The 14,554-nt window shown below is 47.2% G+C and overlaps 1 protein-coding gene across 1 annotated transcript in view; it reads right to left on the bottom strand.

Annotated features, from left to right (window-relative positions):
• Positions 1–12,390, bottom strand: part of RPIA (ribose 5-phosphate isomerase A) — a 32,929-nt gene extending 20,539 nt beyond the window's left edge. The window contains exons 1-3 of the mRNA XM_043468773.1: positions 12,079–12,390; positions 3,639–3,699; positions 1,571–1,626 (exon numbers count right to left, since the gene is read on the bottom strand). Coding sequence (XP_043324708.1) covers positions 1,571–1,626; positions 3,639–3,699; positions 12,079–12,351 — 390 coding nt within the window. The 5' untranslated portion in view covers positions 12,352–12,390. The remainder of the gene's footprint in view (positions 1–1,570; positions 1,627–3,638; positions 3,700–12,078) is intronic.
• Positions 12,391–14,554: the final 2,164 nt, after the last annotated feature.

Genomic DNA, 14,554 nt, shown 5'->3' with positions numbered 1-14,554 from the left:
ATTAAGGGAGTGTTTTGCTTTTTAATAAAAAAAAAATTATTTGACTCTTCAGTCTACATGCATGTGTTTAACTGTGGGCTTCCCCGGTAGTTCAGATGGTACAGAATCTGCCTGCAATGCAGGAGACCCAGGTTCGATCCCTGGGTTGGGAAGATCCCCAGGAGAAGGAAATGGCAACCCACTCCAGTTTTCTTGCCTGGAGAATCCCATGACAGAGGAGCCTGGCAGGCTACAGTCCATGGGGTCACAAAAAGTTGGACACGACTGAGCAACTAATGTCGTATACAACTTTAAAAATGAACACCAATATCAAATAACTTATTAAATAAGAAAAATGCTAGATGATCAATCCATTTGGAAAAATGACACACTTAGACGTTTTCAAAAGACCAAGGCAACCCATCACAACCCTTCTGACTTAGAGTATCTCCTCAGGACAGCCAGATTTCAAAAGCAAGAAAGGCCAGGTAAAACCACTTCCTTCCCAACCCGACATAAGAATTATGGTACTGTCTTCAGTCCCCTGGGTGCCCACCTAGCTGGTCAGAGTCTCCAAGAGATTTAACTTCAAGGAAGATCTGGCAGGACACACTATCCTAACTTCCTATCCTGTCTCCTCCTCCATTCCCCACTGACAGGCAGGGGCACACACCTGACTTAGAAGGAAACTTTTGCTGTTTAATCGCTCAGTCATGTCCAACTCTGAAACCCTGTGGACTGTAACCCACCAGGCTCCTTTGTCCATGTGACTCTCCAGGCAAGAATACCGGAGTTGGGAGCCATTCCCTTCTGCAGGGGATATTCCTGACCCAGGGATCAAACCTGAGTATCCCACATTGGCAAATGGATTCTTTACTACTAAGCCACAAGGGAAGCCCAAAAGGATACCGTCCTCTACTTCAGCTCTGTCCCTTCACCAGAGCTACCTGCAGTGCTGAGCCTCCAGGATTGAGAGTTTCTTTACCCAAGGCCACAATGTCACAGGAGCACCAACCGCCAGCAATGCCAACCTTTAACCCCAGCTCACAGTACCTCAATGAATTCAATGAAAGATGATACACACAACCTCCCCACAATGGCCAGGTGAGGAAAGGGGCTCTATCTGGGCACCTCCTTCCACTCCCTTCCTGAAGCCTTCTTCCCATATCTTTCCCTATATTTAATTGGCTCTGTTGCTTTCCTTCACCAGCCCCTACTATTTTATGGTCAAACAGCATTAGACATGGACTCAAAATACTACCCCTGTATTACTAACACATCAGTTAATGCCCTGTAGCCTGTTTTTTCATCTATAAATGGAGATAATACTTCTTGAGGATGGAGACCATGTGGTTATCTCTACATATGCCACAATATACTAAAGATATGCTAAAATATTCAGAGTCAATAAAGGAACACCTCTAAAACCATGCTTCTGAGGAGCAATCTCCCATCAATTGACTACCCTCCTGCTCCTGGCTCTCTCACCCGGAACCACCCTGGTGCACAACCCAGAGCCACACCCCCTCGTCCTCAGCAACCTGTGTGATTCAGTGAAATGCCAAGATGGAGAAGGGAAAGCAGGACATACCTGGAAGGAGGTGGGAATACAGACGAGGTTCAGATTCTCTTGTTTCACTCTTTCAGCTGTGAAGACAAAAGCCATGTCGGTGGTTTTTCACTCTCCTCCCTTTATCTTCCTTGTCATACACACACTTGCTCAAAGCCAACAGAAAACGTCTAATCCCCACCACTGACAGGTGCCTTTCATTCCATGTCCCCTCCCTTGGTGACAAGTTGGTAAACAGACTTTGCATGTCACCAGACAAGGACAAAAAATGCCTAAAGAGGTTAAGTACTAATCACAGGAAGAGAAACATCAGTGTTTGCTAGAATGTGTTTGGCATTATTCAAAGAACTTTGTACATATGAACTTTTAATCCAGGAACCCAAAGGTAACTTACAATTATTATTCCCACTTTACAGATGAGGAAACAGGTGCAGAGAGACAAAAATAACTGGTAAGCAACTAACAAACAACAGAACTAAGATCTTATCCCAGGCAGTCTAGTGCCACAGTCTTAACTACTTCCCTATATTGCCTTTTACAGAGAAAAGCTAAAACTTGACTTCTGCATTTAGTAAAAAAAAATATAATCATTTATAGACCCCAGAGGGCAGTTAAAAGAGGGTTTATTTACTCACTTAAAATTTGCACCTTTCCGGAAAGTTTGATTTAAACAAAAAGAAAAGTCTTAAGAATTCCCTGGTGGTCCAGTGGTTAAGACTTGGCGCTTTCACTGATGGGGCCCAGGGTTCAGTCCCTAGTTGGGGAACTAAGATCCCACAAGCCACATGGGATGGCCAAAAACCAAAAAATCTCAAGGGATGCAGACAAAGAATGCCTCCTCTCATTTCAGTAAACAAAGGATGTCATCAAGTCATGAGTCACTGCACCCACCCAGGCAGCGCACCCTGAGAGGATTCAGGATGGAGAAAAACAGGACACTGGCCCCAGATTAAGGTGCACATCAAAGGGGTAATTTCATTAAGCCCAGACTCTTGCATCTTCCCATACACAGAAGCGCACTAAATTTATTAACTTGTGATGTCTGGTTTTTCTTTAAATAGCAGTAATCTTTTGATGTTCGACTACTGGAGTTTTGTGTTGTTTTTTTTTTTGCAAAAACTCCTACATGTCCTGGCTTCTCAACAGTCCCTCAGAGCTATCTGAAAAGCTATATCCCAGGCTTAAGTCCTCAGTAATGCCCCAACAGGGGAAACCTGTCTTATGAAAAATATCAAATCTCTTCAGTCATTGAATGTGCACCTAGGGAGGTTTAGATGCCACTAGTACAAAATCTACAGTAATCCTGTGCCCTAAAAGCCCCCCACACGCACACAGTGCTGAGGCACAAAGGTGTACCACGCTGAGGCCCTGTTAGGCTAATGAGAAGGCTTCCAGAAGCCAGCATGCCTGCACCACAATCATTCCTTCAAGACAGAGCGTTCCTGGGCTTTGTCCCCTGAGCGTAGCCCCTTGGCACCGGGCAGAGGAGAGCAGCATTCAGGAAAGCCTCTCCTCTGGGCTGTTCTCACAAACAAGTGCAGGGCCGTCAAACCTGTTGAGCAGCCACCGGGGTTGATAGTTCCTGAGCCCAGAGACACCCAAAGCCAAATGAAGTTAGCACCTGTGGAGCCAGCAGCGACCAACTGCAAGGTCACATTCATGCCACGGTCACAAATAGGACAAGCCTGGGCTGACCTCGATTTGTGTGCCTGAGGGACCTCCAGCTTGAAAGGGCTTGCCTGCCTCAGGATCCATGAGGCCACACACACATACACACACACCCCAATGATGACAATTAAGGTTCCATGGAGAACACACACACAGACACAGACACCTGACCTCAAGTCAGCTCCTCAGCTCGTCACCTGCAGCTCAGCAGAGCAAAGAAAGCCAGGGTAACCCCCAGAATTGGGTGACAGGGCCTAAGAATAGCACTTAGAGGAGGACAGAAATACTCACCTGACTGCAGGCTCCACACAGCTGGCACCTCACTGGGCAGATGCCGAGCCAGTGCCCACTTCCTACTTCTCCTCTATATCCCCTCCCCCACTGTCCTACACAAAACATCGAGTTGGCCCTTAGAACATACCTATTCGCTGCACGGCGTGGACAATTGTAGAACCGCTCCCGATTCCCAGCACTTGGTTATTCTGCAAAGATAAAAAAAGAAGAGGGAAACTTTATTAATACTGTATTTTACTCCCTCTCCAGCGTCCTTTCTAGAGCTATAAAATTATAAGGAATAGCAATTCACTGACATGGCACAAAGCAGGTACTGTGCCCACAGAAATACAATCACCAAACCTCCAAGCTGGACTTTGTTCTGGTGCCCAGTGGCAACTTATCAGCAGAGCCCTCCTCCTTCCATCCTTGACAATGCCACTACCATTTCCTCCTCTTCGAAGATAAACTGAGGCAGACTAAAAGTTTAAGATTTTATTTCAGCAAAAATCAACTCGAACTGGGCAGGATTCAACCTAGCAAACAGAAAGGATCTCTAAGAAGCTGTATAAAATTCAAGACTTTTATAGCAGGAAGGGAGCAGGAAATAAAGAAGCTACTGTGGGCTGAAAGGGAGTTGGTTTCTGTCAGGTGAACTCCCTGCAGGGGATGGCAGGGGTCCCCCCCGGCAGATGGCCTCACTAGTGCTAACCAGGCGAGCCTGGATTGGGTGGGCTAAGATTCCATTTCTGGGGGAGCTAAAAGCGTAATTAAGTATCAGTTTGGTGATGTGGGGCTTGGCATAAGCAACTCCCTTTGGGACCTGTTATCTTATTTTTAACACTCCTCATATTCTACCACACAGAAATGGCCTAAAGATGAACACTGGAGGATTTTTGGTCAATTCCAGGAGAGGAATCAGAAATACCCTAGGGAAAAACAGAGCCTCGCTGTACATTAAGAGCAGAAAACAGAGGTTTCTGACTTCAGTGACTTTTCATACATCTCCCCATATTGTAGATGCCAAGTTTTAACATCCACAAGGAAGGGGGCTGTCCTTCAAGTTGGTGGCATCACAGCAAACCTCAGAGACACATCAAGTCTACCATCCAGAGCTCCAACCAAAGCTAACAGAAGAGAGGAGAGTCTGACGCAACCTTGAATATCAAATCACATCAAGGGATCCTCATTTGATACAAGTTTGTTTCAGAGAATATGGGGGAAGGGGGAAGGCTGAGCTGGGAACATGAGAAACAGTCTTCATCTGGTGGCCATGTCGGAAATCATGCATGAGTACAAAGGAGGAGAACCAGGCATCACACTCCCGAGCCTGTCATAGTAAGAAAGGGGGAAGGGACCTGAGAGCAGAGCAGGGGCCCAGCCAAGGTCGGTTAGACCACAGACAGCAGAACGAGGCCAGGGTACTAGCAGGAACTAATGTGGAGCTTGGTTCCTAAGCAACTTCCTGGGAGTAATCTCTCCCCTGTTTAGGGCAGAACAGCTACAGGCCAAAGCAGCAGCTATCATCTACTAGGCACCTACAAAGATTTACAAATGTTGATAAAAGGTGAATCTCACAACAATCCCTTGTGACCTCAAAGGCCTTCAGAGGTAATTCAACACCCCAAGGGAAAATAGATGGGCAAAGAGTGGAAACAGTGGCAGACTTTATTTTGGGGGGCTCCAAAAATCACTGCAGATAGTGACCACAGCCATGAAATTAAAAGACACTTGCTCCTTGGAAGAAAAGCTATGACCAACCTAGACAGCATATTAAAAAGCAGAGACATTACTTTGCCAACAAAGGTCTGTCTAGTCAAGGCTACAGCTTTTCCAGTAGTCATGTGTGGATTTAAGAGTTGGACTATAAAGAAAGCTGAGTGCTGAAGAACTGATGCTTTTGAACTGTGGTGTTGGAGAAGACTCTTGAGAGTCCTTTGGACTACATGGAGATCCAACCAGTTCATCCAAAGGAAATCAGTCCTGAATATTCATTGGAAGGACTGATGTTGAAGCTGAAACTCCAATACTTTGGCCACCTGATGCGAAGAACTAACTCATTTGAAAAGACCCTAATGCTGGAAAAGACTGAAGGTGGGAGGAGAAGGGGATGACAGAGGATGAGATGGTCGGATGGCATCACCGACTCAGTGTACATGAGTTTGAGGGAACTCTAGGAGCTGGTGATGGACAGGGAGGCTTGGCGTGCTGCAGTCCATGGAGTTGCAAAGACTGACACGAAAAGACTATCACTTGGACACGACTGAGCAACTGAACTGAACTGACTGAAGCGAAAATTTAAGACTTAGAAATGAGCAAGAGATTATTAGATTCTTTCAACGAAATGCTGGAATCTACAGGCATTATCTGATCCTACAGGGGAGTGTGCCCCTGCAAATTCTTGCCCAGTGAAATGCAAATTGTTCTGTGAAATCCAACTAATTATCCTATAGCTCTTGTTCAGTCTTTCTAAGTCCGACTCTATGTGACCCCACAGACTACAGCATGCCAGGCTTCCCTGTCCTTCACTATTTCCCAAAGTTTGCTCAAACTCACGTCCATGAGTCAGTGATGCCATCCAACCATCTCATCCTCTGTTGCCCCCTTCTCCTGCCTTCAACCTTTTCTAGCATCAGGGTCTTTTCCAATGAGTCAGCTCTTTGAATCAGGTGGCCAAAGGATTGGAGCTTCAGCATCAGTCCTTCCAATGACTATTCAGGGTTGATTTCCTTTAGGATTGACTGGTTTGATCTCCTGCTATCCAAGGGACTCTCAAGAGTCTTCTCCAGATTTATGAGTTCTTGTAAATTTACTTAAACATTCCCTGACTGTATATAATTTTGTGGTTCTTTGGGTTTTCCTGTGAACAGTCTGGGCTTCCCAAGTGGTGCTAATGGTAAAGAACCCACTTGCCAATGCAGGAGACGTAAAAGAAATGGGTTCGATCCCTGGGTTGGAAAGATCCTCTGGAGAAGGCCATAGCATCCCACTCCAGTATTCTTGCCTGGAGAATCCCACAGACAGAAGAGCCTGATGGGCTACAGTCCAGAGGGTCGCACAGTGTCAGACATGACTGAAGTGATTTAGCAGTGAACAGGTTATAGCATCTTTTCCAGTTCCCTCAACTCAATGAGTCAAACTGGGGGGAAAAAAAAAACCTCTGATAATGTTATTTTATATCTATATTAAGTATCATGATTTTACCTTTAAAAAGAAAGTCATTTTTTGACAATATTAATTACTCCCCTACACACAGCCTCACCTTGAATAAGCAACTTCAGGAAGTTCAATTTGCTGAAACATTTCAATTAAAATTTCTTAGGGTTCCAGCGACTGATTAACAATGAACTCATATGGTAAGGGGCAGGGGGGCGCCCGTTGTAGGAGGAAGAAACGTCCTGGAGGCCCCTCAGGACAAACTCCCCATGGGACAAATGCCACAGGAACCTCCAGGGCGAGCCCCGTGGACCCCACTGCTGACACAGTCCTTCTCAAAGTGAGAGGACAACTCTAGCAAGAAAAGACTGTAAAGAATGAAAGGTGGAGGGAGTTACAAAAAAAAGAACAAATCAAACGCTAATGTTCCTGCTTCTAACTGGGCCTCTCCTACCTACAGAGGGCGCTGCCCATCAACCCCTGTGTTCCTGATCTGATGGAAGTCACTTTTACTGGCTCAAAAGTTACCAAATAACACCAAGAGGCCTTAAAATGGAGCTCGTGTTAGGTCAGGAATCCACCCATGGTGGTGCCCTCACGAAGGTAGTGCATCCACCAGCTGCTTAGCTACCTGGGCAAACCTCAACACCAAGGTCTTCAAGACCAGTAAGTGCTACACTACCACACAAAACAGATGAACATCAGAAAAATGTAAAAATCTTCAAGTAACAGGAAATGCCTTAACTAGGGGGTTTCCCTGAAGGTACAGTGGTTAAAGTATCTGCCTGCAATGCAGGAGACACAGGACACGCTGGTTCGATCCCTGGGTTGGGAAGATCCGCTGGAGGAGGAAATGGTGATGCACTCCAGTATTCTTGCCTGAAAAATCCCAAGGACAGAGGAGCCTGGTGGGCTACAGTTTGTGGGGTCGCAGAGTCAGACATGACTGAGTGCATGCTCCCAACAAACTAAGCAAACAGGGAAATGCCTTGACTAGGCAGGCTCCACATGACCATCACACCTGACCTGAAGCTGACAGCTCCAGCTTCACAGTAACTCAACCGCTGGATTCCTCATCTCCCTACTCTCCTGTCACCCAGCAGGCAGGTGGCACACAGATGAACTTGGGTGAGTCACACAAGCTTTGTGCAAGGCTCCTCCCTTAGCTGTTTTTTGGTAGAGGCCAAGAATTGCGCAAACCTGTCAGGCCCAAAGCTCCTCAGCCCTGTGGTCTTGCTGCCATGGAATCCAGTGACTGGCCAGGAATCAGGGTAACAGCCAAAGCTATACAGAGCTGGTCCAACAGTAGCCAGGCAGGCTCCACCGGAGGAGCAGGCAGCTCCTAAGGGCAACACTAAACCACAGGTCATATGTGCAACATCACAACTTGGCTCACCATGTCCAGTGGGGTAACCTCTTCTGTTGACCTACTGGAACTATTGTCCACCAACTTCTTCAAGCTCAGCCAGCAAAAAGCAAAGGCCAGGCTCCAAAGAGAACAAAGGAGGTTATAGACCTTCAGGAGAACGTGGCCTTGGGTGGTGACCTATCCTGTACCAGCAGACCTGAGTCAAGGGTCGCTACCTAATCCCTTCAGTAGAGAACTCTCCAAAATTTCCATTTACCCAGGAATGGAAGTAGTCACCACACTGGAGCACCAAGGGGCTCGGGAAGGGAAACACCCCAGTGATTCACCCTATAACCTCCATATTTGTGTCCACACGCCACACAGCTCATCAAACATTTAGTAGGCAGGTCCCACTGTGACCAACGTCGAATGAAAATCAAGTTTACTACCTTCCAGAAGTTTACCCTTCATGGGATTGGGATACACACATAACTAGACCATAAAATGTAAAGCACCTACAAGGTATGGAGGACTACACAATTTAAGGGAAGAATTCCTCCCCTTACAAGGCTAGGGAAAAACTGAAAGGAAGAATGGCCTTTGAACCAAACCCTGAAGGACAGAGTTTTAACAGACAAGAGCAGCAGACAAGAAAGAGCATTCTAGGTAGAGGGTGGTGACATTAAAACACAGCCACGCCAGCAGTCTGTTCCTTCCAATGTTCTGGTCCCTGGGAGAGAGGAGAGCAGAGAAGGAAACAAGACTGTGCGCTTAAGGACAAGAATTAGAGCCTCTTATCCGTGTATCCCTTCCACCTGGCTCACTGTTACTGGCTCGTAACAGATGTCATACGGAGGTTAGGATGAGGCTAAGAGCAGAAGGGAGCTTCAGCAGATGACAATGCATCACTTGGCCGGTCAGAAGAGGAGACAAGACAAGGGCAACTGCAATCTTCTGGCCACAGGGAAAGCCTAAACAGGGCAAGTTGGTCCACAGGAAGGGTCAGCTCTAAGAACATTCCAAAGGTGGAACCAACAGGACCTGGCACATAAGCTACCTTGATAAACTTACACAAACTTACACAAAAGTATGAAACTGAGCAGGCCCTTGTCCCCTGTTTGTTGTTTGTAGGAAACAGGCTTCATACAGCCTCCTTGACCTTCCCTGAGTCCCAAAGGACAGATACAAGCAGTCACTATTCAGGTAAGGGAAGGAATGCAGAAGCAAGGGAGGAGCAGTCAAGAAACAAAGTGCTGAGAGGCAAGGTCCCGGTTCCTCCTCAAGGAACATACATGACCAACACATCTCTGAGTTCTTCCACAGGAACTAAGGCCCCACCCAAGTAGAAAACTGCTAACCACCACACAGTTACCTCACCATCAGCCAATCAGAAGAAGGTCTACACACAGTGGAAGATAAGACTCTGACCCCCTCCCTAAATGATTAACTGCAATAAACGTCCCCTTTCACCTTAGGAGTAGCTTCTAGAAGTCCGCCTTCTCTCCAGGTTGCCAGCCTCCAGAACAAAGCAATCTTTTCTTTCCAGCCAACACTTGTCTTTCAAGGGGTGAGCAGTCAAACCTTAGTTGGATAACAAGGAAACCATTTCAAGACACAAAGTGCTAAAGGAAAATTTGGCCTTAGATGGAAAAAAAGGATAACCCTGGAGAGGGCTGCTAAACCTTGACAATCAGGTACAGGACTATGATCAATAAACTTGTCTTGGAATTAAGTAATCGTGTTTGCAAAATATCCGGGATCAGCATCTCCTCCCTTTAGCCACATCTCTGGCCTCCACACCAACTACCTGACACCTAGCAGGCTCTCAACAAGTTCCCAGCAGCAACAGGATGAATGAATCAGCGGTAAAAAGTGCTAAATACAGGACCTCCCCGGTGGCTCAGTAATAAAGAATCCACCTGCCAATGCAGGACATAGGTTCCATCCCTGGTCCAGGAAGATCCCAGTAGAGCAACTAAGCCCGTACGCCCCAGCTATTGAACCTGTGCTCTCATACCTGGGAACTGCAACTACTGAAAACTGTACCCTAGAGCCCATATCTGCAACAAGAGAACCCACTGCAATGAGAAGTCTGCACACCGCAACTAGAGAGCAGCGTCAGCTTACCACCAACTAGAAAATCGCTGGAGCAGGGACAAAGACCCAGCACAGCCAAAAATAAATAATAAATAAAATCATTAAAAAAAAAAAAATTCAAATAGTGTTGACATCTCAGGAAAGAAGTCTGCAAAGGAAAATGGTATTAACTGAGACTGGGGTGAATGGCAAAAGGCCACTGGAGGTCTCCCCAGGATTGTCTGGCAACTTCAGGGCAACAGGTGGCTGGGGGCTCTGGCCTAAGGTGGCAGCTTGCAAATTTTTATTTAACCAAATAGATCATTAAAAAAAAACAATGGTAGCCAGTGCATATGCAAACTGGGGGAATCTCCTCTCCCTTCTCTCCCCAGTTGTGGCCCTGGCCAGGCCATGCTACAGTAACCTCACCTCCCCTTCTCACTCTTCTCCTTCCCCTCTTCTCCTGCCTCCGTCCCTCCCCTCACCTCCTTCTCCCATCCCCTGACTTCCACCCAGGAGGAGGAAACTTCACATAGCTGTGCTCACAGTTAATTATTTTAAATAAATTTGGTTGGCTCCCTGAGATCTGAAGAAAACTTTTGGTGCTTGTCCTCATTACCACCTAGACCTTCCCTCCATGTCCTGCCCTGTCTCCTTTCCTCCTCCTGGGTTCATGTTGTAATAAAAGAAGATTGTTGGTGTGTTTAAAAAAAAAAAAAAAAAAGGTCAGGAAGATATAATAGTAATGGGATAATAGGAAATCTAACATACAGGTCTTTTCTATTTGTATAGATTTCATTTGCCCATTACCATTCACTTTATCGAGGCATTTGAAATCTCAGCTGATTGTCCCAATGTTGCAGCTGAGATACTAAATCCCAAAAGGAGAGCCAGATGACACATTCTACATTATCTCTGTGAATTCCCATAGAAATTCCTATTGCTAACCAGACTATTACACCAGAACAGGGCAGCTATGTAACTGGGGGAAGGGCACTGGAACAGGAGTCACTGGGTTTGGGTCTGGGAGGATACTCGGTCATTCCTCCTACAGAACACTCTGAGCCACAGGTTACCACGCAGGCCCCTCCCATTTGGCCAGGCTGTAGGAGGATCCAACAAATCCAGGAAAATTACTTCGTACACGAAAGCATTACCAAATGTAAAGAATAAAAGAACCATTATTAGAGAAAATAGAATCTGATACCACTTTCCAGAAAGCTTAAAACACTAAAAGCCAATGAAGCCCAGGAAACTCCACCTAAGAGCAGAGATACTCCACTTGGCTCCCGGCTCCCAAATTCTTACAATTAAGATAATTGATTGTTGACGGCAAATCCAAAAGACTCCACCAAGAGGGCCACACCCGCCACTTAGCCAACAAGTGAGGTCACGACCTCACTGACATTACATTACGACCTCACATTAACAGCTAAACATCTCCACCTCCCGACATTAAAGAGGATCTCCAGACTTCAAGTGTCCACCCGAGCCCTGCCAAAAGAAGGAGGTTTCAAGTCTTTGGCACCTCCGCTTTCCTCCGGCAAGTACACTCAGGAGCCGGTGCGCGACCAGCTAAGCACTTCCTTGGAGTTAAATTTCAAAACACTTTTCAAATCAACTCCCCACCGACTTCCCTGGGCAGTGAAGCGAGGTGAACACCTCTGGGCAGTCCCAGGCTCTTATCTGTTGATAAGGAAGCCACTAGCTAAGTCCCTCCTAACCCCACTCCGAACATCAGACACACACCACCAAGCTCCACTTGGCAAACTGTTATCTGGCCTGACAAGCAGTCTTTAGACATCTCAACTTTAGGGGGCTCGGCCCCAACCAATTCCATATCTCAAAGGCCTTGAAGGAGAAGGTCTCAAGGCAGGTCAAGTGCATACTCTCTCCCCTCTCACGCAGCCCCCGCTCTGCCAGGAACGTGGCGCACCTGGCAGCGCTCAGAGCCCGCAGCAAGAGCCCATAAGGCCGAGCACGGGCGCCCAAGACCTGAACTGCTCACCCTCACGTGGTTCTCCACGGCCGCGCGCCCAGCCAGCTTCTTGGCCTCCTCGGCCTTTGACATCGCGGAAGGGCCCGGACAGACGCTGTTAGCCTCCCTGGCTCCGGTACTTGTGCTGCCAGCGCCGAACTGCGAGCGTCCCGGCAACTGCACGTGGGAACCCGGAACGCCCCAGCTGTTCCCGCCTCCGCCAGAGGCCGCGCCCCCGGCCCGCCCGGGCAGCGGGGCCAGGACCCGCCCGTAGAGGGTGCTGAAGGGCCCGGGGCGCTGCATCCCGCCGCCTCGCTCCAGCCTCTGCCACGGTCCCGCCCCCCGGCTCCGCCGGAAGTATTGAATCCCACGTACGAGGTCGTGTCCGCTGCGGCGCGGTACTTGCTGGGAAATGTAGTTCTAGATCTTCAGTGACCGGAAGCCGCGCCCCAGCCTGGACCACCAGCCCCACAATGCTCCGCGACCGGGTGCGCAAATCGAAGACGAACTTTGGTGTGACGGCTGGTACAGAACAAGCAGCCCCGGATGGATCGAGGTTAGAGTGGTTTCTGTTTGCACCCGCGTCTGAGAAGGGCGTGTTGGATCTAATCCTGTTGGATTTTCTAGAGTTAAGAACGTGGTGGCGTACGAGGCCTCAGGGCAGTCGCTCATATGGAAATGTCCTTTTGGGAGTGACTCCTCTAGACGGACTCCACGGGGAAACGCACCTGCGGACAGTGGCTCACGCTTTAGTCCACCTTTACACCTCCTTCCACAGGAGCAGGGTACAAATTTCGAACCCCCAGCTTTAGATGTTGTTCTGCCCTGCGCAGCATTGGATGGCGCGGTTTCCTCCAGATGGAGCTCGACTCGACGCCTATGTGTGACCTATAGAAATTATTGACTCAAAAAGGACTATCGTTGAACTAAACAACTCTCTCTTTTTTCCTTACCTATAAAGTGTCTTGCTATGCGTGTCAACTGAAAAAAAGTACAACGTAAGAAAAGTGAGTTTCAGTTTTATTCTGGCAGCTTTCTAGGGACTATAACTGGGGAAATAACATTTCAGCTCTGTGGAACTATTCCAAAAAGATAAGGGAGGAGCCAATACATACGTGTCTTTTTGGTCTTGGAAATGTATTAAAGCGTTGTTGTTCAAGTAGCTCAACGGTGTCAGGCTCTGCGACCCCATGAACTGCAGCCTGCCAGGATTTCCTGTTCTTCACCATCTCCCAGAGTTTGCTCAAACTCATATCCCTCCAGTCAGTGATGCCATCCAGTCATCTCCTCCTCTGTCCCCCTCCTTCTCCTCCTGCCCTCAATCTTTCCCAGCATCAGGGTCTTTTCCAATGAGTTGGCTCTTCATATTCAGGTGTCCAAAGTATTGGAGCTTCAGCTTCAGCATCAGTCCTGCCAATGACTATTCAGGGTTGATTTCCTTTGGGATGGACTGGTTTGATGATCTTGCTGTCCAGGGGCCTCTCAGGAGTCTTCTCCAGCACCATAGTTCAAAAGCATCAATTCTACACACAGCCTTCTTTATGGTCCAACTCTCACATGCATATATGACTACTGGAAAAACCATAGCTTTGACTATACAGATCTTTGTCAGCAAAGTGATGTCTCTGCTTTTTAATATGCTGTCTAGGTTTGTCATAGCTTTTCTTCAAAGGAGCAAGCGTCTTTTAATATGGCTGCAGTCAGCATCTGCAATGATTTTGGAGCCCAAGAAAAGAAAATCTGTCACTGTTTTCATTGTTTCTCCATCTATTTGCCATGAAGTGATGGAACTGGATGCCATGATATTAGTTTATTGAATGTTGAGTTTTTGATACAGTCAAGCATACATCTTAGTAAAATAAGACTGCTAATCGCACACACACACGAAGATTCTCAAGTTAATGATTTTCGTTCTTTCCCAAGTATGGAAAGATGCAAGAATCTAGAGTCATTAAAATTCTTCCTTAGATACACATCTTAACTATCTAGGGGCCTTGTATCCATAACACTAAATGCTTCATCCTTTTTACTCCATCCTGAATCACCCACAGAGAGCACTATTGGGGCAGGGTTGAGTATAGCTGGATGATGAGTGAAACTCTTTGTCCTTTTTTACAGAGGGAATAGTTAGTGTCAGAGGATGCTTGTGTACATGTGTGCTAAGTCGCTTCAGTATTGTTCAACTCTTTTGTAACCCCATGGACTGTAGCCCTACAGGATCCTCTGTCCATGGGATATCCCAGGCAAGAATACTGGAGTGGTTGCCATTTCCTCCTTCAGGGGATGCTTCTGACCCAGGGATCTAACCTGAATCTCCTGCATTGCAGGTGGATTCTTTACCACTGAGCCACCTGGGAAGCTCAAGCAATTTTTAAAAAACAAATCTGATCATGTAATCCCTGTCTACATCTTGATGGCACCCCATCACTTTCAGGATGAGTTCTAAACATCTTAACAAGGCATGCAGGGCTTCCCAGGAGCTGACCCTGACCTTTCCCTGGGCATC

This window comes from Cervus canadensis, chromosome 5, assembly GCF_019320065.1.
Source record: "Cervus canadensis isolate Bull #8, Minnesota chromosome 5, ASM1932006v1, whole genome shotgun sequence".
NCBI classification, from domain to species: domain Eukaryota; kingdom Metazoa; phylum Chordata; class Mammalia; order Artiodactyla; family Cervidae; genus Cervus; species Cervus canadensis.
Note: the sequence above shows the minus strand (reverse complement) of the source record. Positions and strands in the feature narration are given on the sequence as shown.